General features: G+C 35.3%; 1 protein-coding gene across 1 annotated transcript in view; it reads left to right on the top strand.

Annotated features, from left to right (window-relative positions):
• MCPH1 (microcephalin 1) overlaps window positions 1-25,012 on the top strand; it is a 320,845-nt gene that overhangs the window by 136,918 nt on the left and 158,915 nt on the right. Inside the window, 1 exon segment of the mRNA XM_037812573.1 lies at window positions 24,550-24,627. Within this exon segment, the coding sequence (XP_037668501.1) occupies window positions 24,550-24,627 (78 nt within the window).

The raw sequence follows: 25,012 nt of genomic DNA, 5'->3' as shown, positions 1-25,012 counted from the left end.
ACCATATTAGTTTCTTATTGCTACTATAACAAGTTGCTAAAAACTTAGTGGCTTAGGAAAAAAACACAGATTTATTATATTACAGTTCCAGAGGGCAGAACTCTGAAATAGGTCCTTTGGAGCTAAAATCAAGAAATCAGCAAGGTGGCATTTCTTCTGGAGGCTCTAGAGGAGTCCTTCCCAGTCTCTAGAGGCTGCCCATCTTCCTTGGCTTGTGGCCCCCTTCCAGGAATGGCATTACTCCAACCTCTTCTTCCATCATCATGACTGACTCTCCCACTTCCCTCTTATAAGGACCCTTGGATTTCATGGGGCCCACTTAGATAATCCAGAATAATCTCTTCCTGTCTCATGATCCTTAACCTAATTACATCTGCAAAGTTGCTTTTGCCATGTATAGTAACATAGTCCCAGATGATCCTCATAGTCACTGAGGATTAGGATATGCTTGTATTGGGGAGGCCATTTTGCCTACCACGAGTACAAATGCATTAATTCAATATGAGTGATATAACATGGTTCGTCGTGTTCACTGTTGATGTTTAACCGATCTAAATTCTGTAAGGATAAGTTTCCAAAAAGTTTAGAATGAATGGATCTTTCCCCCTGCTTATCTCAATATTAAAAAAGATAAAGATAATAAGGTAAAGATAAAGGCTTCGTGCCTTTAATTTTCTAAAGGAATTTGATAGAACAAACCTAATAAACTTTGAGAGAGGATAGTTTCCATCACCATTAATATAATAAGGTCACTTTATATAATTTCTAAAGCCTGATGCCCAACTCAGTCATCATCTATAACATGCATATAACTTTAGGTATGAAATTCATAGGCTGCAGTTTCTTTTAGGGTCAAGACTTGGCATGTCCATATTATATAAGGATCCCATTGTCTCTGCAAACCTGTGGACTACACATGAGTGCAAAAAGAATGACTTTCTCTGTGCGCCTCTATCCCTGTCCCCAATGCATTTTGGGGGATTCTTAAAATATTCTTTTTGGCTAGCAGTATAAATTTGCCTCCAAGAAAAGCATTATTGAGAATGTTTTTATTTCACGGTTTGTGTGGTGTCCTCTAAAAATTTGTTGTAAATGAGAGCTCTGTCAGTTCTTCAAAATAACACGGTTCTATGTCTCAGCTAATCATATCAGAAAAATTAAATTTTGGTGGTTTTATAACTGAATTCAGTTTGAATTTTTATTTAATCTTTTTTGTTGGTTTTGAGAACTATTTGGGCTATTTCTACATATTTACAGCAGTTTATACTTCTACTGTTAACTCTACTGTTTTCAGGGAAGAGAGTAATTTGTGCTTTTTCTATTTCATGATTAAACTGTCTCGAAAGAGAAAACCATGTCAGGACTTGCTCTATTTCCTATTCATGGAAGACAGTAACACAACTTTATATAACACAACTTTATATAAATAAATTAACTTGACCTAAGTGCCCCTTTAGACTCAAACTTTTTGTTTTGTTTTGTTTTTTCAAGCATACTACCATTTTAATTGTTTGGAAATGCTAGTCTTCTCTCACTTGGTGTTTTCTACATTCTCCTTATATACAATTCTACTTTGCATTTAAACCACCTTGTCTTCACTAAAAGATAAGTGAAATATCCTTTTGGCCTACTTTTCTTCCTTCAGGCTACCTTTACATAGAGCTTTGTCCTCCTTTCAAAGACATAGCAGATGAATGATGAATAATTTAGCCTATATTCATGTTTTAAAAACGCTGATTCTGAATGGCTTATAAAAAGGTTTAAAACAGTATTTTTAAGCTAAATCCATTGTGAGTACAAATACAGGGTTTAAAAGCTAAGTCAGTTTGTACAGCATATTTCAAGGAAATTGCTATTAGCAGATTAACCAATTGTTTCACAAATCAAAAATGATTTCACAATGAGTTAATTTTCTTGAAATATGTGATTCAGTTTTGGCTTTCACATCTTGAATTCAGTTAGCAGTGAATATGATAAAATGCCTTTTATTGGCAAGAACACAGAATCAAATGTTAGAATTATAATGAAACACATAGTTAATGCAATCCAATGCCTTTCCTATTGCAGTGAAGAAAGCTGTCATTTTGCTAAGATTATCATCACTGTTAGAACCATATCTGGAATCTGAGTTTTTTGACTTGTAGTCTAATACATCACAATGCCTTCCCAAAATTATTCAAAAGGAATTGTCTTGAAAACTATCATCTTTATTTACCCTAAGTTCCCAGATTGATTTATTAACACATTCTAAAAATATTTTTTAGGCAGATTGTACTTGGTGTACCATGTTTGTCTCCAGCGTTTTTGAGCTGTTTTTGTAAATTCTCACTACTATACCTTTATTGACTGCAACCATTACTAGGAACTGATGATACCAAACAGACTAAGATCTCAAGGAGTTTGAACTTTCATTTGCTTTATTTAAAAGTTCTTTTTACTCTGCCACAGCTTACACCTTCATAAAGTACATTATACAGGTATCCCTTCCACATCACAGGGTTAGGGACACAGTGCCCCCGCAATCTGGAAAATACACATAAAACTTTTTTTCAAGGTTTTAGGAAACCCCCTAGCTGCCTCTTGATCAGCAGGTGCTGCCTCTCTCGTTAGTTTTACATTGTGTAGCCTAAACCTTTTTTAAAAATTTTCAAACCAGCCTTTGCTGATAGAGGTGGACCCTTCACCTTTATTTTCCTTTAGGGAATCTTATAAGGACTTAGCCTTTTCTCATGTAATGCCAGAGACTACCAGAATGCCTTTTTAATAACAATCCTGCACATTTCTAGCCTTTGTGTGTCATCTGCAGCCTTCACAAAACGCCCAGAAAATTCCCATTTAATTTCTTATGCTTATTCATGATATATCAAAACCATGATGAGGAAAGTCATGATGTGGAAGGGATAATTGTACTTTGCAAAGCATTTTCACATCCACAGAAAGTTTTTGCAGTAGTTAAGAACTCTGTGAGATAATAAAAATTATGTTTAGTAATGGAGACATTTGGCAAAAATAGCTATTGTGACTTGAATGTTGGTCTTTGAAACACTCTTGGTAAAGGCATTGTTCTAAGGCAGAGACTGTGAATAATTGTCTCCAAGTAACCCAATTTATAAATTTTCATTATTAAGTAATGGATTCTGGTTATGGATAGACATATAACCTGTAACGGTTCAGCTGCTCCTTTCATTTGAGATAGTTACTAAAAATTCCCAATCTATTTCTCTGCAGAACCTCATACAAGCAACAATAGAATTGACCCTTGGGTTCTCAGGATATAGGTGGCTTTATTTGGAATCCTTTACCTTTCCTTTTCCATACATTCTATCCTGGCAAGACCCCAAATTGTGCCTTTTGGTTACACTATGCTGTCCCAATTTCATAATCTCGTGATTGAAGACAGATATGAAAAGCTGATTCATCTGGAAAATTGATGGTTTTGGTGTTACCCTTCATGAGTTATTTGCATTTAAAGTTCCTTGAAGAAGATTATGATTGTCATTTAGGAATGACCAATGGTAGGGTTTAGAATAATGGAAAATTATTTTTTTAGAGTGAGAAGTTGTGCAATTACCCTGGAAAGCAGCCATGGACCTTATTATGAATGACCTTATTATGGAATCACCACCTTTTGAAATTCATATCTTTACTTTAATAATTTGTTCTTTATTTATGTAAACATGCTAAACAGAACTACTTAATACACTTCCACAGAAAAACAAGTAAAAAAGTTCTAAGGCTGAAACTTTCCAAGGAAGAGAAAGACCTTAGGTGCTTTTTTTTTTTTTTTTTAATTGAGCTGTATTCACATACCATATAATCATCCATGGTGTACAATCAACTGTTCATAGTACCATCATATAGTTGTGCATTCATCATCCCAATCTATTTTTGAGCATTTTCCTTACACCAGAAAGAATCACAATAAGAATAAAAAATAAAAGTAAAAAAGAACACCCCAATTACTCCCCCCATCCCATCCTATTTTTCATTTAGTTTTTGTCCCCATTTTTATACTCATCCATCCATACACTGGATAAAGCGAGAGCGATCCACAAGGTTTTCACAATCACAGTCACCCCTTGTAAGCTACATTGTTATACAATTGTCTTTAAGAATCAAGGCTACTGAGTTGGAGTGTGATAGTTTCAGGTATTTACTTCTAGCTATTCCAATACATTAAAACCTAATAAGTGTTATCTGTATAGTGCATAAGAATGTCCACCAGAGTGACATCTCAACTCCATTTGAAATCTCTCAGCCACTGAAGCTTTATTTAGTTTCATTTTACATCCCGCTTTTGGTCAAGAAGATGTTCCCAATCCCATGATGCTAGGTCCAGATTCAACCCTGGGAGTCATATCCTGCATTGCCAGGGAGATTTATACCCCTGAAAGTTGGGTCCCATATAGGGGGGAGGGCAGTGAGTTCACCTGCTGAGGTGGCTTAGCTAGAGAGAGAGGGCCACATCTGAGCAACAGAGGTACCCATGGGGAGACTCTTAGGCACAATTATAAGCAGGTTTAGCCTCTCCTTTGCAGCAACAAGCTTCATAAGGGCAAGCTGCAAGATAGAGGGCTCAGCATTCCAAGCCGTCAGTCCTCAGTGTTTGTGAGAACATCAGCAGCAATCCAGGTGAGGAAGTCCAACACTTTCACAATTTCTCCCAGTTCCTCAGGGGGGCCCTGCATATGTATTTTTATTCTCTGCCCAAATTACTTTGGGATGTGTTGCTATTTCATTCTAACCCATACAAACCTACCATATCTCACTTCCTATTCAAAGTTTCCATCTAATTGTGGTGTTTGAACAAACTGACTGTAGTAGTTACATTGTTTAGAAAATATAGATCCCGCACCAAATATACATGTCTTCCCTTGGTCTCACATAGAAGCTGAAGTTTTAACACACAGTCAGTTTCAACCTTTACCCATTGGCCCAGTTTGCCCTAGTCTTCATTCATGTCTCTAATTGAGGTCTGGGCTCTTTTTCAGCTTTTTTTTTTTAACAGTTGCTGTATATGTTAATACTGACATTCATATCTGCCGAGCTCTGGCTCTGAGCTTCAGGTATGACACAGATACCCAATGTTCCAGAGACCAATCAGGTTATACACAAAGGGATCAGCATCTCAGATTTTGGAGATAGCCTTTACAATTCAGGAACAGATTTGACTGCTGTAAGAGCTTACAATCCAGGGACCATTACAATAATCGTTTCCCTGTTAGGCTGTGATCTAAGATTCAGTTCTGGGTTTACACGTTGTGGTTAGTCCATATTGGTGAGGCATTATAGTGTTTGCCTTTGTTTCTGGTGTACTTCACTCAAAATGCTGTCTGACAGGATCCATTCACCTCACGTCGTTGGGTGTCTCACAGCTTCATCCCTTCTCGTAGTTGCTCAATATTCCATTGTATGCATACTCCACAGTTCACCATTCTGTTCCTCAGTCGATGTACCCTTAGGCCACTTCCACCCATTGCAAATCATGAATACTGCCTCCATAAACACCAGTGTGCAAATGTCCATTCATGTCCCTGTTCTCAGATACCCCAAGCATATGCCCCCTAATGAGGTTGCAGGACCTTATGGCCTCCACATACTTAGCTTCTTGTGGAACCACCACACTGACCCCTGAGGTACTTTTAATGAGGAAGAGAATGATATCCTTTTGGAGCAACAGTCAAGGACCAAATCATGGCTTTGTAGGTCATGATCAGAAGTTTGGGAAATCGCTGGAGTATTTTAACTAGGAAGTTGCAGGCTTTTATCTTTCTGGCTTCTCTGTAGGGAGGTAAGAACAGAAGCAGAGCAACCATTAAGGAGGCAGTTTTCATGATCTAGGTGAAAAATTTTAATGGTCTTGTCTAGGGTAGTGGTAGATAGAGGGGGGAAAGAGAACAGTTTGGGATTCTTTTTAGGAAGATATGGGATATGATAATATGTAATATGTGGGGATAGAGAAATCAAGAATGACTCCTACTTAAATTTTTTTACCTGAGAAACTGAGGGTAGATAGCAGTGCCATTTATTGAAATGGAGAATACTGGAGGAGAAAAATGTATGCAGAATTTGCTGTAAAATAAATCATGATTTAGACATGTTAAGTTTGAGATTCCTGTTAGACATTCAAGTAGAGATATTATATGTCAGATTATAAAAGTTCAGGAATAAAGGTCAGGTCTGTAAATACTCATTTAGGAAATATTAGCATATAGATGGTACTTAAAGCCATGATACTAGGAGAGAAAATATATAATGAAAAGAGAAATGGGTATAGGATTAAGCCCTGGGTTATGCCAAATTTAGAAGTCAGGGTGAAAGAAACAGGGGAAACTAAGAAGGATCAGCCAGTGACATAGGCAGAATAGCAGGAGATTATGGTGTTGAGTCAAAAGTACTGTTTCAAGAAGGAAGGAGAGTTCAACTATGTTGAATGCTACTGAGAGATAACAATTGGATTTGACTATGTGGATATTTTTGGAGACCTTGAGAAAAGAAATCTTAATTGATTTATGAGGATGGTTGGAGAGTTAAATGGTAAGTAAAAAAGTGAAAGCAGTGAATGTGTAGAACTCTTTCTAGATGTAGTGCTGTGACTGGATCAGAGATATCAATTGGTAGCTAGAGGAAGCAATATGAAATAATTATTCAAGCCTTCTGAGGTTGCCAACTGAAAGAAAAATAATATTCCCAATGCTTGACAATTTGGTTTTATTGTGATAAATTGGGAGTGGCTTTGCAAAGAACCTAAATCTGGGCTGGTTAGCAAGGAGGTGGGAGGGCAGCCAGATTAAGGTTATTAATTTTCATTGCTGTCGGCAACTCTCAATCAAGCATGTCTCACTTAAATAATAGCACAGGCTATCTTAACTTTAGATTCTCATCAGAAAATTCAACCATGATTTGATTCATCTGGAACTTTTCAAAAATTGTCTTAGCTATCCATCAGTGACTGTGGGTATGTTTTAAACTACCCATTCTTTTGATTTCTAAGCTCTATATCTGGGTTCATATAGATTGCCAAAGAATATTATAGTTGAAATATTTTAGTCCCTATACAAATACCATTTATCACTTAGCTTTAGTTGATAATATTAACTTTTGAAGAGAGCTGATGCAAGAAATATTTGATTTTTAGAAACCTGTTGTATTTTTGCATTGCCAACATTGTGCATTTTGCTACCTGATCCTTTTTATGTATAGATCCATGCAGTGTATTTCTCCTAAAATACATTGCCCTGGAAGGTTATCTACAGAAAAACTTATAGCCTTTTCTTTACCAGAGAATGAGAAATATATAACCAATGGTGATTTTGTCAACCAAAATGAGAGTTTGCCTTAGCTTCACGATAGCTCTATTTCTAAGTTGTTTTTAATTATTTGTTTTCTTTTGAAAGAAACTTTGTATTCTTGAATATTAATAGTCTGCATAATTTAATTATCAAATATGAATGGTTCACATATAGACACAGGCTTATAGACTTTAGCATTGATGCATAAATGCCATCGTATGATCTCTCATCCTTTACTCTACAGAAGCTAAGGTAGAATGAAGTGCTTTTGTCCTACATGTGATGCTTCTTGCACTTCCTCCACAGACTTCCCACTCTGTCTTATTTACTTGCTACTGGATAGTATTCATAAGTGAACAGAGCAGTACATCTCCATTGAACTTTGTTTTATATGATTTTCTTGTTTGATACCACAAAACAAGAAAAAAATAGAACACAAATAGTTAATATTACTCACAGGTTTTTGTTTTTTTGTCTTGTTTTGTTTTTGTTGTGTTTTTTTTTTTGTCTTTCTAGTATTCTGTGTACAGTTTACTGCAATAAAACATTTATTTCAATTGAAATTTAAAAGGTATTTTTGGTAGTATATGTTAGAGACAGCCATATACTCCTTGTCACAAGGCACTGGGAGAAAACAAAGACAAAATTTTTCAAAGATTAAAACAACTTCTTTAGTAGATGCTGAGTACTTAGTAATTATAAGCTCTTTGAGGGCCTACCTATCTTTACTTATGCGGCCCCAGAACCTAGAGGAGAACATAGGACTCAGTAACTACTTGTTGAATGAATAAATGAGTAAATGAATGACTAAAACATGCTAGTTATTTCTTTTAAAAATCTTAAATTTTCTTCTCACCTCTGATGAGGTAAAAAATGTCATAAAACATCGTACATTATTATAAATTACAAAAGTATCCATGTAGTTAACGTGTTTCTTATTAAAATTCATTAAAATATGATGACCTGATGTTCATTTCATTTAAGAAAAATCTTTATAATTCAACACATGCAAAAAAAATTAAAAAACAGTGATTGCTCTTTGTAGCCATAATATTTGGTTTATGGCCTGTGATGGTAATAATAATTTTGGCTTTGTTTTCATACAGTGAAGTGATGTTTCTAGTATTTATTTTAGTTACATTGGAATTTGTTATATTTATTTCTTTTTCATTTTGATAAGAAAAGTACAAGTTCATGTTATTTATAAAGATGCTTGGACTTCACATGTAAGTACAGTGGTGAAATGTTGGGTCACCCTGGTCACTGCTTGGCAATATTTAAAAAGTGATTCTTACTGAGCAGTTTTTTTAAAAATAGATTCAAATTTTTAGTGCAGTTTTTTGGTTTACAGAAAAATTGCACAGAAAGTACAGAGAATTCCCATATATCCTGTTTTGATTTGCTAAAGCTGCCAGAATGCAATATACCAGAAATAGGTTGGCTTTTACAATGGGGATTTATTAGTTTTCAAATTTACAGTTGTAAGGCCATGAAAATGTCTAAATTAAGGCATCAAGAGGAAGATACCTTCTCTGAGGAAAGGCCAATGGCATCCAGGGTTCCTCTGTGACATAGGAAGACATATGGCTGGCATCTACTGGTCCTTTTTCTCTCTGAGCTCTCTCCAAACTTCTCTGGGTATTTCTCTCTCTTAGCTCTCTTGGGTTTTTCTGCCTTTTATCCTCACATAAAGGACTCAAGTAAAGGATTAAGACCCATCTTGAATTGGATGGGTCATATCTCACTTGAAACAACCTAATAAAAAGTCCCACCACAACAGGTCCATACCCACAGGAATGGATTAAATGAACATGGCATTTTCATTTTCCGGGGTACATAACAGCTTCAAACCAGCAAATAACCCCATCTGTCCCCTCTCCCCCATCCAGACCCACAGATTCCTCTATTACAAACATTTTGCTTTAGTGTGGCACATTTGTTACAATTGATGAACAAGTATTGATAGATTATTGTTAGCATTAACTAGAGTCCAGAGTTTACATAGGGTTCACTTTGTGTGTTGCACAGTTCTATGGGTTTTAACAAATTCATACTGTTGTGAACCCACCATTACAGTATCATACAGAATAGTTTCTCTGCCCTATGGCCTGTGATCCATCTATTCATCCCATCGCCTACTTCTGAACCCCTGGTAACCACTGATCCTTGTTCATAAATGATTTGATTATCTATGCAGAAAATCTCAAAGAATCTACAAAAAAACTCCTCACATTAATAAGATATTATAGCAAGGTTGCAGAATACAAAGTTAATATTACATATTATTTTACCATATACTAGCAATAAACAATTGGAATTTGAAATTTAAAATGAAACACCATTTACATTAGCACAAAAAGAAACCCTGAACTACTTAGATGTGACTCTAACAAAATATGTGCAAGGTCTATATGAAGAAAGCTATAAAATGTTGATGAAAGAAATAAAAGAACATCTAAATAAATGGAGAAATATTCCATGTTCATGGATAGGAGGATTCCATATTATTAAGATGTCAGTTTTTCCAAACTTATTCTGTAGATTGAACACAATTCCAATCAGAATCCCAGCAAGTTATTTTGTAGATATTGTTAAACTGATTTTAGTTTATGTGCAAAGGTAAAACAGCATAATAGCTAACACAATACTGAAGAAGAGCTAAGTTGGAGGACTGACACTGCCTGACTTCAAGATTTACCATAATGCTGCAGTCGTTAAGACAGTGTGGCATTGGCAAAAGGACAAGTAGATCAATAGAATAGAATAAAGAGCCTAGAGATAGGCTCACACAAATATAGTCAACTGATCTTTGACATAGAAGCAAAGACAATTCAATGAAGAAAGGACAGTCTTTTCAACAAATGGTGCAGAAAGAGCTGGATATCCACATGCATAAAAATAAATCTAGATGTAGACCTTACACCTCTCACAAAATTTAACTTCAAATGGATCATAGACCTAAATCTAAAACAGTAAAATTTTGAAGTTTGAGAATAATTCATTTATTCTTATTTATTCTCATCTGATTGTTGGAGGCTGGAAAAACATGGGCGAAATACAAGCTAACTAAATCTAACTGAAGTACCTGTGTATGATATAGCTAAACTTAAGAATGTTCAAGCATATATCAATGTGCAGCTTTTTTTCCCTCTCATCATATGGTGTTTTCAACAATGTATTTAATCTTTTCTTTTTCAAGTTACCTGCATGTGTTATTTGCATTATTCCTGTAATTATAGATTTGGAGAGGGTGAATCTTTTTTTTTTTTAATGTGGAATACAACATATTTACATGGAAATGATAACTTTCCAAGTGCAATTTAACAAGTAGTTAGAAAGCAAATTTCAAGGAATGTTATAGGTTACAGTTCCACAGTTTATTTCCTTATTGTGAAATATAATGTATATGCAAACAGGTCATAACTTTCAAAGTACAATTTAACAAGTAGTTATATAGGAGATTTCCAAGCATGTTATGGTTTACAGTGCCATAGTTTCAGTTATTTTCTTATTGTGAAATATAACATATATATATAAAAAGGTGATAACAAGTAACTATAGAGCAAATTTCAAAGAATGTTATGGTTTACAGTTCCACCATTTCAGTTCTTTCCTTCTAGCTGTTCTAATACCCTAGCAACTAAGACAAAGAAAATTGTATAGAGATTCAGAATTCATAATCCTTTGTTAAATTCTGTCTTGTCTCTTACAATGTGTTTGATCTTTAATAGATAATATCTCTTACAAAGAGAAAAGAATTCCTACCTACTTATTTTTAGTGCTATCTTCTGTGTCTTGGTTAAGTAGCTTGTGTTAGGTTTTTCCTTTTTAAATGTTAATAATATATGAATCACCTGGAGATCTTATTAAAATATGGTCTAATTCAGTAGATCCTGGTCCCAAGATTCTTCATTTCCTCTAACTTCCCAGGTGAGGCCCACGCTGCTATTCCTACAACCACACATTGAATAGCAAGGAGCTGGAGGACCAATTGGCCATATTTGGGGCAGAAATGCTTCTAGATGATATTAGTTATTTAGAAAATTTAAAGTTATTGAACAATTGTACCATGTGATTTACATATATTATCTAATTAGTCAGTACAGTAATCCCTTGTGGAAACTGTGGCTTAAAAAATTTTAGGAAATTTCTCAGTCCCAGTGTTTGAAAATGGTGATTTTGAATTTGAATTCAGCTATTGCTCACTCAAGAGCCCATATGCTTTCTAGTATCTACTTCTAAAGATAGCCTAGAGAATATTTTTTATCTTCTAGATCTTTTCATTGCATGATTGCATATCACCTCATATGTTTTTAAAAATTTAATGGATAAGAGTGAATTTTAATGCTAACCTTGCCACTTACAACCTGTGTTATTTTGGCACTTAGACTCTCTAAGTCTAATTTTCCTTATAAAAATTGAAAAATCATGTAAGTACCCAGTAAGCACTCACAAATATTTCTATTATTATTCAACAAGGATTCTTGACACCCATCTTTAGCCTTCATTAAAATCATAACTTGGATGAACCTTCAAAACAATATGCTAAGTGAAAGAAACCAGATGCAAAAGGACACATCTTGTATGGTTCCTTTTATATGATCTATCCAGAATAGGGAAATCCATAGAGACAGAAAGCTGATTAATGACTGCCTAGGGATGGGAGGAAGGGTATGAGGTGTTTTTCTGGGGTGATGAAAAAATTTTGAAACTAGAGAGAGGTAGTGGGAGAAGTAGTGGTTGTACAACATTATGAATATGCTAAATTCCACTGAATTGTGCACTTTAAAATGGTTAATTGTATGTTACAAGAATTTCACCTTAATAAAAAAAAAAAGCACATGTGGAAGATTGCCTCATTAAGACAGCCATAGCATATACTGAATATGTTTGTCCTTTTTAAGAACTTTATTGAATTATTTGAAGCATTTCTTGATGTTATGAACTGTGTTGGACATACAGAGGAATGGCTTATTTTGGAACAAATATTATTGCCTTGAAACTTTGCCAGTTCAAGTTGGTCCCTTTGTAGGGAAGACTAGACCTCTACTATCTTCTGGTTCCAAACTATTCAGGACATAAGTAACATGTTACTTTGTTATTATACCAATTGGAATCCCCAATTTTTTTCTCCTTAAGTTTGGTGTAACTTAGAAATAAAAATAACTTGTTGCCACACTACTTCATTAACCACATAGATACTCTTGTAATTTATAATAATATGTAATGTTTTTGTATGACAGAGAGATTAAGAAACTTGCTTCTTGTCTCAAAGCTGTTAAGAATGAAGTTTGGTTTAAACCCAGTTGCATCGGTTCTGCCCTCTTAACCAGGACAACTATATACTCTCTTGTTGCGAAAGAATAACAGATATTATTATCCCTCCCCTAAAAAAGAGAAAAAAAAAACAAATGTATATATTAGCAAATTCTCTCAAGGTTTTGTTGTTTGAGAAGATCAACTGCCCTAATAACAAAAATCTGATGAGGAAAACATTTGTAATTTGGTTTTTATAAGTTTGTTGTTAGCATAAAACAGTAAAATTAATAATTAGTACTTCTGTTATTCTTGTTAATGGGGAGATTTGCAAATATAAATCTACCTGAAAGTATGTTTCAGTACCTTCCATAAACCCTTTCAAGTAAATTTTTAACCATGGTTGGTGGAGGTAGGGATGGGTAGGGCACAGTGTGGCAAAAACAACCCCCATCACTTTTTAATGATTAAAGGAGGAAATAAAGTTTACTTCTGAACAATTTGAAGTTAACTAAATTCCTATGGGTTAAATCTGTGATGCAAGTTTCTTTCAGATTGATTTTCAATTAATTAGCTAATGTTTTATGTATCTGAAGTGTTTTGTATGCAAAAATATACTTTTTTCAGCAATTTTTTTTTTTTTTTTTTTTTTTTTTTTTTGCTAGATTCCTGAAGGAGTCTCAGTTTGACGAATTCAGTTAGACAAAGATTACTGTGAAGTGGGACCTGTTGTTTAAATTATACATGTACTACTTTTGTGTTTAAAATACTGTTGGCTTTTGCCACAAAGCAAACGCCTCTTTTCTTTTCTTACCAGCTGTGTTCTCATAAGCATTTGTATAACCACAACTGCAGTATAACTTAACAGTTAACGTATGATAGATAGTGTGCTCTGGAAACATGTCCAAAAACAATTATTGATTAGGATAACTATTTAGAAATCAGGAATAAATTTAAAAGTGCAGGTATAGAAATTATGCTTCTCAAAAATTATGAATGGTAGTAAATGTTTTCAGCACCATCAGTGATGCTTTCAAATGAGTTAAACCAGCTTCAGGGTACAATTGTAATTTTTATACCTGTAGAGAATCCTTGTCAAATGGGGTCATTAAATTTTTCAAGCACCACCTCTTACAAGTTGCTTTTTTTTCTTTAATCCCAGCCTTCTCTCATCATTTGTACATTGAAATAATTCTGTATTGTTTTCTCTCTTAAAAAAAAAATTTTTTAAGTTAGAAAGTTAGGGCACTGTGGTAGTTTTGAGCTATATACCCCAGAAAAACATGTTCTTCAACTTAATACATTCTTGTAGCTGTGAGCCCATTGGAAGTAGGACCTTTTGTTGAAGTTAATTCAGTTAAGTGTGGCCCAAGTCAATCACAGTGGTGCTTAATCCTATTATGAGTCCTTTATAAGCAAAATGAAATTCAGACAGATAGAGAGAAAGCCATGGGAAGCAAGAAAGCCATGGGAAACAAGACATCAAAAGTCAACAGGACCTGGAAGAGAAAGGAGAAGACTCTCCTGTGTGTATTGCCATGTGACAGAAAGATCAAGGACCAAGGATTACTTGCAGCCAGGATCACCAGTCTCCAGGAAGAAACCATTGCCTTACTGACATTTCAATCTGGGACTTATCCCAGCTTCAAACCATGAGCCAATTAATTTCCCATGGTTTACATCAACTTATTGCACAGTATTTACTTTAGCAATGAGAAAACTAAAATAAGCAACTTGTTTAGAGTTGTTCATTAAATACCTTGTGAGTAAACTAATTTTTTCATAAACAGCTGAAGGAAATTTCTTAGGCAGTTAAGAAAATATTAAGAAATTAATAGATATATTAAGAAAAGTTAATTTTGTCCCTGTTGGTAAAGTGGCATTTACTGATTTTAGTCCTTGATACTTTTGATCACTCCAAATTTTGTAATTATTTATTGGGGAATAGGAAGTTGAAGCAGTTATTGAAAGCACCATGACCACTAGTCAGAACCAATATTGGATAACAGTATATGCTTTATCACTTTTTAAATAACTTGGACTTTCCTTAGATGCATTAATTTATACATGAGAACAATTTCCTTCTTCCCTAGAAGGAAATCTGTAGACAATGCCTAAAAGTTAAAAGTTAAAAATGGCCAGAAATGAATTTTATTTAGAAATATGTAGATCAAATATCAGAAGCAACACTAATAAATTTGAAAAAGTTTTGAGTGAGAATCAGGAATGGGAACCAGTAAGGCAGTAATCTATTATTAGATTAAACCAAATTAATCTGCCTCACAAACTAGTTCAAGCAACTTTAATGTTCTCGCTATTCTTCTTCTGCATTGTGCAATAGGCGATAAAAAATATGCACACAAACAGAAAAAGAAGAAATAAAACTGTCTCTATTCATAGCATACATTTTTGTCTACATAGAAAATGCCAAAAAAAACTACAAAAAACCTCCTACAACTAGTAAGTTGAGTTCAGTTTGCACATGAATAAAAGGAGAAAGCTACTGTGTTCATGAATTTGAGAACTCAGTATTTTTAAGATGTCAATTCTCCCCACTTTCATCTATAGTCAGTGCAGTTCCAATCACAATCCCATCAAGCTATTGACAAGTTGATTCTAATTGCAAGGAAATTAGAACAGGCAAAACAATTTAGAGAAAATAATTTGGGCAGAGAATAAAAATATATATGCAGGGCCCCCCTGAGGAGCTGGGGGAAAATGCGGAAGTGTTGGACTTCCTCACCTGGATTGTTGCTGGTGTTCTCACAAATATTGAGGATTGATGGTTTGGTATGTTGAGCCCTCTGTCTTGGGGCTTGCCCTTATGAAGCTTGTTGCTGCAAAGGAGAAGCTAAACCTGCTTATAATTATGCCTAAGAGTCTCCCCCTGAGTACCTCTCTGTTGCTCAGATGTGGCCCTCTCTAGCTAAGCCACCTCAGCAGGTGAACTCACTGCCCTCTCCCCTGTGTGGGATCTGACTCCCAGGGTTGTAAATCTCCCTGGCAACGCAGGATATGACTCCTGGGTATGAATCTGGACCCGGCATCGTGGGATGATGAATGTACAACTATGTGACGGTACGGTGAACAGTTGATTGTACGCTGTGCCGGTTTGAGTGTATTGTGTCCCCCAAATGCCATTATCTTTGTAGTCTTGTGTGGGGCAGAAGTTTTGGTGTTGGTTAGATTTGCTTGGAGTGTGCCCCACCCAGCTGTGGGAGATAATTTTGATGAGATGTTCCCATGGAGGCATGGCCCCACCCATTCGGGGTGGGCCTTGATCGATGGAGCTATATAAATGAGCTGACTCAAAGAGAAAAAAGAGAGTGCAGCTGGGAGTGATGTTTTGAAGAGAAGCAAGCTTGCTAGAAAGGAACGTCCTGGGAGAAAGCCGTTTTGAGGCCGGAGCTTTGGAGCAGATGCCAGCTGCCTTCCCAGCTAACAGAGGTTTTCTGGACGCTTTGTGGCCTTAAGACTGTAATTGTGTAGTGAAATAAACCCCCGTTTTATAAAAGCCTATCCATCTCTGGTGTTGTGCATTCTGCAGCATTAGCAAACTAGAACAGATTTTGGTACCAGAGAAATGGGGTGCTTTTGCTGCTGAGTTTGCAAATACCAAACATGTTGGAACGGCTTTTTAAATGGATAAGGGGAAGATTCTGGAAGCATTGTGAGGAGCTTTATAGAAAAGGGCAAAACTGCTTTAAAGAAACTGTTTGTGGAAATATGGACTCTAAAGATACTTCTGATGAGGACTTGAGCAGAAATGATGAATGTGTTGTTGCAAACTGGAAGAAAGGTGATCCTTGTTTTAAAGTGGCACAAAATTTGGCAAAATTGAGTCCTGGTGTCAGATGGAAGGAAGAATCTGGAAGCAACAACCTGGAATATTTAGCTGAGGAGATCTCCAGACTATGTGTGGAGGACATATCCTGGCTTCTCCTTGCAGCTTATAGTAAAATGCGAGCAGAGAGAGATAAACTTAGAACTGAACTCTTGGGTTCAAAGAAACCAGAAGTTGATGGCTTGGAAAATTACAGGCTTCCAGGGGGTGGAATCCCAGAAGCTACAGCCCAACATGAGGATGTAACCAAACATGGAACCCAGCCGCCATTTCAGTACAAGCCAAGATTGGAAAAGGAGTTAAGCAGAAAGGATTTGTGGAAAGTCCTATTGTCTGATGGCTTTGACCCCTGCGTGCTTCATGCAAAGCCAACAGAATTTTTGCGAGATCTTTATAGACAGAGCCATTGCCGGTCTGGACTGGAGGAGACAGACAAGGGAAAAATTAAAGGAAAAATCTCTTCAAAGACAGAGCCATGGAGGTTGAGGTCTGGAGTCAGGAGGTCTCGGGCTGGGAGAGCGGAGCAGCCCACATGCATGGAAAGGGTGAGTTTGCCCTGGAGGTCGAGGGCGGGCATTCCGCCTTGATGCTCTGGAAGAGTTCTGCCACCCGAGGTCCCAAAGAGGGTGGAGCACATTTCCAGGGAATTGAGGAGAGCCTGGCTGCCACCACACTGTTCTGGAGGGGTTGAGCATGTGCCCCGGAGATGGAAGGGAATCCGGGAGCTGCCCCGAGGTTTGAGGAGGGTGGAGCCGAGAAGGTGGTCTCCCCAGTGTGTGGAAATGTTGGAGCACTCACCCAAGCATTTGGAGAAGAAACAGCTGCCAAAAAGGCCCTTGGGAAGGGTTAGACTCCCGCTCTCTCAAGCCCCAAGGATGCAACGTTGTTCTGTTAATGACTCTCAAACTTTGAAATCTACTGGAGTTTGTCCTGCAGGTTTTAGGAACTGTTTTGGTCCTGTTAACCCTGTTTTCCTTACTGTTTCTCCTTATGGCAATGGAAATGTTTATCCTATGAATGTCTGTCCTTTGTATATTGGGAGCACATAACTTGTTCTAAGTTCACAGATCCACAGCTAAAGAAAGATTGTGCCTTGGGACTGACCACGCCTAAATTGATTTTGATGGGATTTTGTACTTAACTTTTGTTACTGAAATGATTTAAGTTTTTGTGATATTGTGATGACATGAATCTATTTTGTATTTGGAAAGATAATGTCATTTTGGGGTCCAGGGGGTGGAATGTGCCGGTTTGAGTGTATTGTGTCCCCCAAATGCCATTATCTTTGTAGTCTTGTGTGGGGCAGAAGTTTTGGTGTTGGTTAGATTTGCTTGGAGTGTGCCCCACCCAGCTGTGGGAGATAATTTTGATGAGATGTTCCCATGGAGGCGTGGCCCCACCCATTCGGGGTGGGCCTTGATCGATGGAGCTATATAAATGAGCTGACTCAAAGAGAAAAAAGAGAGTGCAGCTGGGAGTGATGTTTTGAAGAGAAGCAAGCTTGCTAGAAAGGAACATCCTGGGAGAAAGCCGTTTTGAGGCCGGAGCTTTGGAGCAGATGCCAGCTGCCTTCCCAGCTAACAGAGGTTTTCTGGACGCTTTGTGGCCTTAAGACTGTAATTGTGTAGTGAAATAAACCCCCGTTTTATAAAAGCCTATCCATCTCTGGTGTTGTGCATTCTGCAGCATTAGCAAACTAGAACATACGCCATGGATGATTGAATGGTATGTGAATATATCTCAATAAAACTGAATTAATTAAAAAAATTTTGAGAGAGAAAAATAAAATTGGAAGCTTCACACATTAGGGTAATCCAGGTAAAGGGTAAATGAGAACTCTGTTCTATTCTTACAACTCTTTTCTAGGTCTAAAATGATCCAAAATAAAAAGTTTAAAAAATCAAGTATAACTTATGAGGCTAATAATGAAAAAACAGCACTCCCCTGCCTTACTGGTTCCCATTCCTGAGTCTCCTCAAAACTTTTTCAATTTTATTAGTGTTGCTTCTGATATTTGACCTACATGTTTCTAAATAAAATTCATTTCTGGCCATTTTTAACTTTAAACTTTTAGACATTGTCTACAGATTTCCTTCTATGGAAGATCAAGGTACAGCTGTCTTTCTCTACTTCCCACATTTCCCCTCTCCCATCCACCTAATGTGGTTATACTTTTTTTTTTAATGAACCATTGCTGTTTTAATTCAGTAAAGAATATAGTATGATAATATTGAACATATTACAATAAGATACGATCAAACACTTTGAATAATAAAGCCTCTCAATGGCAAAATAAATAAATGTTATCTGTATTACAGTATACACGCATAATGTACAAATTAAATAATGCTTTATTAAAGTTAAAAATACTCAGTGATTTCCTCTATAACTCTTAATGATAATCAGAGAATGCTTGTTATGGCCTGCAGGATGCTGCATATTCTATCCTTATGTCTGACTCTAGCCACATCTGACTCAGGGACTCAGTCTGCGCTTCAGCTAATTGGCTGATCTGTTCAGCAGCTGGGTCACAACCCTGTTCTCACTCTTAATACCAGGATACTTGATTTAGTACACCTTGACCCTTCTACACAGAATGTGCAACAGATATTTCCACATTAAATTGATCAAAATTTTATGTATGCACATACATGTATATTTACACTGGCACATACACAAATATGTGAGTGATTCTGAAAACTGAGCTGATCCATTTAAGGCACTATGATTATATTTCATTTCTGATATGTATTTTTTGTTGTTCCCAGAGTTAATAACTGCCAACTATTTTGATTGCTTAGTTTTCTATGTATCTAACACTAATTCAATGCAAAAATATCCAAAAGAGTTATAATTCTCCTCTCATCTGTCTACACATCATGTTATTATTCAATTCCATTTATTTTCCTTGGAGATGCCACTTATGAACCCTTTTATTCTGCTCCACTGAGCCCAGTTCTCTCTAGGCCTATAGCATAGCAGTTATCGTGAAACTTCCCATCATTGTGATCCCAACAATTCCCTTTGTCTCTCTTTTCTTTGTTAATCCCTATTTCCTGGATCCTGTATATGTCTTGCTCCTAATTTGCCCCCCTCATTTTGGAGTAAAGATGAATAGGAAGTTTGAGACCTTGCCCATTTGAAAATGTCTTCATTGTAATTTCCCAATTGATTGATGATGTGGATGGTTATAGAATTCCAGTTTGAATATCATTGCTCCATTGTGTTTTAGCTCTTTATTAAATGTTGTTATTAATGCTGTTGAAGAGTTAGTGGTATATTTTTTGTCATTTTTTTATTGTAGAATATAACATATATATATAAGTGATAACTTTCCAAGTGCAATTTAACAAGTAGTTAGAGAGCAAATTTCAAAGAATATTATATGTTACATTCCATAGTCTCAGTTATTTTGTTATTATGAAATATAACATATACAAAAAGGTAGTATCTTTCAAAGTTTGATTTAACAAGTAGATTTATAGGAAATTTCCAAAGTTGTTATTAGTTAAAGTACCATAGCTTCAATTATTTCCTTATTGTGAAATCTAACATATATACAAAAAGGATGCTATGGTTTACAGTTCCACCATTTCAATTCTTTCCTTATAACTATTCTAATACCCTAGCAACTAAGAAAAAGAAAATTATATAAAGATTCAGTATTCATAATCCTTTGTTAAATTCCATCTTGTCTGTTGCTACCCCTTCCTCTAGTTTAATCACTTTCCCAATCTTTAGGAATGACTAGGCAGTGACCACCCTAACCTGTTCATGATGAAAAGGGGTGTCAACTTTATGAGCAAAGGAGATACATCTAGTTGACGTTCTTAAAGAGGTTGTTGCTTCTGGGTTTGGGGACTTAGCTGACATAGGAGCACTCTGAAGGATTTAAGTTTCTGAAGAATAAACTTAGTAAGCAAAGCGTTTATAATGTCTCAGATAGGGATCCGGGTGTTCTTTAAGGTTTTTGCAACTACTGTTGACTTCGCTTATCATATTGTGGTCATTTGACATTTAGGTGAAGCTTGCATAAGAGCAACCCCCAGGACAGCCTCTTGACTCTATTTGAATTCTCTTAGCCACTAAAACCTTATTTTGTTGCCTTTCTTTTCCCCCTTTTGGTCAAAAAGGCATTGTCAATCCCTTAATACGAGGGTCAGGCTTGTTCCCAGAATCCATGTCCCACGTCGCCAGAAAGTTTCATTCATCTTGGGGGTCCTGTCCCAAGTCAGGGGGAGGGTGATGAATTTATTTGCAGAGTTAGGCTTAGAGAGAGAAAGTCCACATTTGAGCAACAAAAGAGGTTCTCTGGAGGTTAGTCCTAAGCATAATTATAGGTGGACTCAGCCTCCTCTTTACAGCCATAACTTTCACCCAAGCAAGCCTCAATATGGAGGGCTTGACTTCTGAAGTAGGGGGTTCCTAAGTTCACTTGATTGCCATTTCTTTGTGGCCTGTTTTTTACTTCTTGAAGTTGTTCTCTTTATTACTGTTATGCAGATTCATTATGGTATGTCTCTGTGTAGTTCCTTTTATACTTATTATTCTGTGCACATACAATCCTTATAATATGGAAGCTTATGTTCCACAGTTCAGGGAAAATTTCCCATTTAAAAAAATATATATTATTCTCTTTCTCTATTGTCTTTCTGCAACTTCTATTAGACATTAGATCCTTGGGAGTCATCCCTTAATTTTATTTATTTTCCCTCACATTCTCTATTGTTTTGTCTTTTTTATTCTAGTTTCTGAGAAATTTTAACTTCATTTGGTCTTCTATTGAATGTTTTAGTTTTACCGTATTTTTAATTTCCAAGAAGTCTCTTTTTTCTGCGAATATTCATTTTTATAGCATCCTGTTTTATTTCATAAATGTAATCACTTTTCTCTTTGAAGATATTAAACTTACATTAAAAGATTTTTCTGCTCATTGTATTGTCTCTGATTCATCTAATTTTATTTGGTTTGGTTTATGTTTTCATGCTAAAGGCTTTTCTCAAATAGGTATAAAATAATGTTTAATGAAGAGGTGCCGAAATGCTGATTGACACTCTGCCTGAGTGGAATTTATTTTCTTTTTCACTGTTGACAGTCTGATGTGGATGGAGATATTTGACAAAGGAATTCATTTACAAATGTCCGTATTTGTAAATCTTTTTTTCTTGGACTGAGTAGTCCATGTCCTGCCTCGGGACTAGAGTAGAGCATGCTTTCACTATATGGCCTCTCAATGCTGCTCTCAAAAAAGTCTCTCTGGTTTTACTTTTGTCTTTTTCCAGAGGATGGAAGAAATGGGAAAGACAGGTTTGCTGCTTTTTAGCCCTGTTCTACATATCTTCAGAGGTATCTAGTACCAGCCATCTCTCAGCCTTCCTGGGAATATAGAGGGAATTCAGTTGCTTCCTGTTGACTTCCTTTTCTAGATGTAGGTTTTAGCTTATTTATCTATCTATCTATCTGTCTATCTATCTGTCTGTCTGCTTTGTAGCTTCCCAAATTTTCTTATCATATTTCGTCTACTATGGACTCTCTTCCCATTCCTTTTAATTCCATCATTTTAGTTGAGTATTGGGGGATGATAGAGATAACTGTATGTTCATTTTGCTTTGTTTAACCAAAAGTCTATTTCATTTTCTTCATTCTGTGTGATGCTACTCAGCTATTTATGCACATGCATTTAATAACAATGACACTTTCTGATTTGGCTTCGCGTTAGCTTCACTGCCACACTGTGCTCAAGTACATGATTAAATATGCATAAAATGGGAGAGACTTTTGTGGTTTTCCTGGAATTAACTGGGTAATTTCCTACATTATGGAAAGTTGTCCCATCAGTAGCTATTAATCTGATAATAAAGCAAGAAAATGATTCCTATTTAAATTCATCAAAAAAATGTTCTTGGTTTAATGAATTATAATTAAAGTATATCAGAAATATCATTCATTATATAATATATTATATATAAAATGCTGAATTTCTATGTCAGTTAATATTGGAAAAAACTCTTTGCCCTCCCTTAAAAGCAATAGACATGGCATTGGATCCTCTGCATTCATGCAACCACATTCCTTCCTTCATTTAACTTTTCAATTATTTTTGTTCTATCATATATTTTATGGGAACTATGTCAGGTTAACCTTTTTTCTTCAATTCACTTACAGACTTACCTGTGATCTTACAAAGTAGATGTTTCCCTATTTTGAACACTCTGTTATGGTAAAGACAACTTTAGTTAATGAACGTACAAAAGCAAAAAGTTTACACTCTGAGTTGATGATTTTATTACAATCAAATTGGTGTTTTCTGCTATATCTGAACAATATTAATTCCACATTTTAATGTGGATTTTATTTGAGCTCAAGAACCACATTTTAAAGACTGGTTCCCTGGATTCTCTCATTGGTACATTATATCTCTCACTGTACTATTTTACATTTACTCATGTCTAAAATGAATGTGAATTTGGAATTTTTTGCAGTTTGTTACCTGGGCTAATTATATGAGTGTAGAGAATCACACTTATTGTAGAGAATCACATATATTATTGAGTAAATGACAATATACATTGGCTGAGAAAAGTAAGATAGTTTGTAACTTAAATGTTTTTAACCACCCAGATAGAAACATAATTTAAGCCTGTTTACTGGTATTTTCTTTCATTAGACTTATTTAAAATGCCTCTCTTTTTTTGGTAATGTTGTTTAGACGATAAAATTAGAGGAAAACAAAAAGAGGCTTAAATGACAAAATATTTGAGGACACACAGGTCTAATTGAAGATTTCTCCTGTCTTATCTGGCTTGTTTTCTGATTCTCACACCCAACACTTCTTTGCCATGCACTAATGCCACTAAGCACACAGGGATAGGAACAGACTATATTTTTATACCTTACATCTGGATCTAACCAAGCATATTTTTACCACTTTTTCCAAAGCACCCTCTACTCTAACTAAAAAAAAAAAATTAAAAAATTAAAAAAACCTGCTTACAATCCTCTCTGTACATGTTACTCTCTGTGGTGGAATTCCCTGTCTCTTTCCCAGTGTCTCTATCTTAAAATGTCAGCTTATCTGTAGAACCTTTCTTGATTCTCCTTTGATTATATAAAGAAGGAAATGTTTAAAACTGATATCCCATAGATGGTTTGCAATCTTAAAAACTACCAAAAATGCAAGAGGTAGGCCTCATTACTGTTAATTCAGCAAAAAGAACTTAAGCTTTATGTAGCAACTATAGAAAATAAAATGGATCCACTGAATATAAGAAATAAAATTGCAGATGAAAAATAAACCAGTTATGTAATTCACTTTGATTATTTTACTTGTAAAATTCTGCATGTTATATAGAAACATGCAGATTTTTCAGAGAGTTTGGTCATACAAGGAGTTGACTTCAAAATCTCCAACATCATTGATGAATTATTAAAAATGAGGGCATTTGATCATTTAAAAATGCATGGATTAAAATAGTAATAGTGTTAGTAATAAAGTCTTGTTTATGAGAGATTTTACTCTTCCAAGGACTGGGAAATATTTTCTCCTTTACTAATCACTAAATATTCAAATGTATTATGGAGAACTTCTGAAAATAGTAGCCAATGCTAGAAACAAAGTCACAAGTCTAAACCTCATTTTTAAAATGTAAGGTTGTAATCTTTTTCTAATTTATTTTTTATAAACTTAATAAAACCCTGGAATTTTTACTGAAGAATGCCTATAGATGATTGCATAAATTAGGATAAACTTAATAAAATCCTGGAATTTTTACTGAAGAATGTCTATAGATGATTGCATAAATTGGGAACTTGGAATTTTTTTTTTAATATAGTGTTAGAGATGTTTAGAAAAGTTTACATGTTTACATATTTGGCATCACTAGGATGATAGTCTAGACCTGTAGTCACGAAGAGAATTTTTTTCTTAACCCAATATTTATTAATATTCATAACATTTGTGCAATACGAAGATTCTGAAGACACTGGGTATTCAAGAAAATATCTATATTAGAACTATGGAATGGATAGCTGCTGGGTTTTGTTTACTTGTTTGTTTTGTTTTATTTTTGCTACGTCTTCAAAGTGAATCTTGGTTTATTGTCCACTGAATGTTTAATAAACCCATAATAAGTATTCTACTTGTTGTATCCCTTGTAGGTACTGTGGTCTTTGGAAATGGGTCACTGGATTTCTGAGGAGCCGTTTGAACTTTCTAACTACTTCCCTGCAGCTCCTGTAAGTCAGATGTGATTTTATGATTATAAAAACAATTTGGTATTCTCAGGAAATTAGGACTAAATGCAACTTTTTATTAAATCAAAGAACCATTATTTGCATAATTAAAAAGGCATATTCACAGACCTTAATTTTTTTTACCTATTTATTTGTGAGAACAAACGTGAGAACATTCTGCAAATTAAATAGTGTGTAATGCAATCTAAAAAATTTTTAGTTATAAAATTCCTCAGGATTGAAAAAAAACAAAAGTGAAAAAAGACTATATTCCTTTTATATCCTTGTTTAAAAAAATAATGTTTTTACTGTTAATAGAGATAGAACTAATTGGTGTCAAAGAATTTTGGGTTGCTAGCCCTATTTAGAACTAATAAGTATAAAAGAA

Source organism: Choloepus didactylus, chromosome 20 (genome assembly GCF_015220235.1).
Source record: "Choloepus didactylus isolate mChoDid1 chromosome 20, mChoDid1.pri, whole genome shotgun sequence".
In the NCBI taxonomy this organism is placed as follows: Eukaryota; Metazoa; Chordata; class Mammalia; order Pilosa; family Megalonychidae; genus Choloepus; species Choloepus didactylus.
This window is presented reverse-complemented; position numbering and strand designations above follow the sequence as displayed.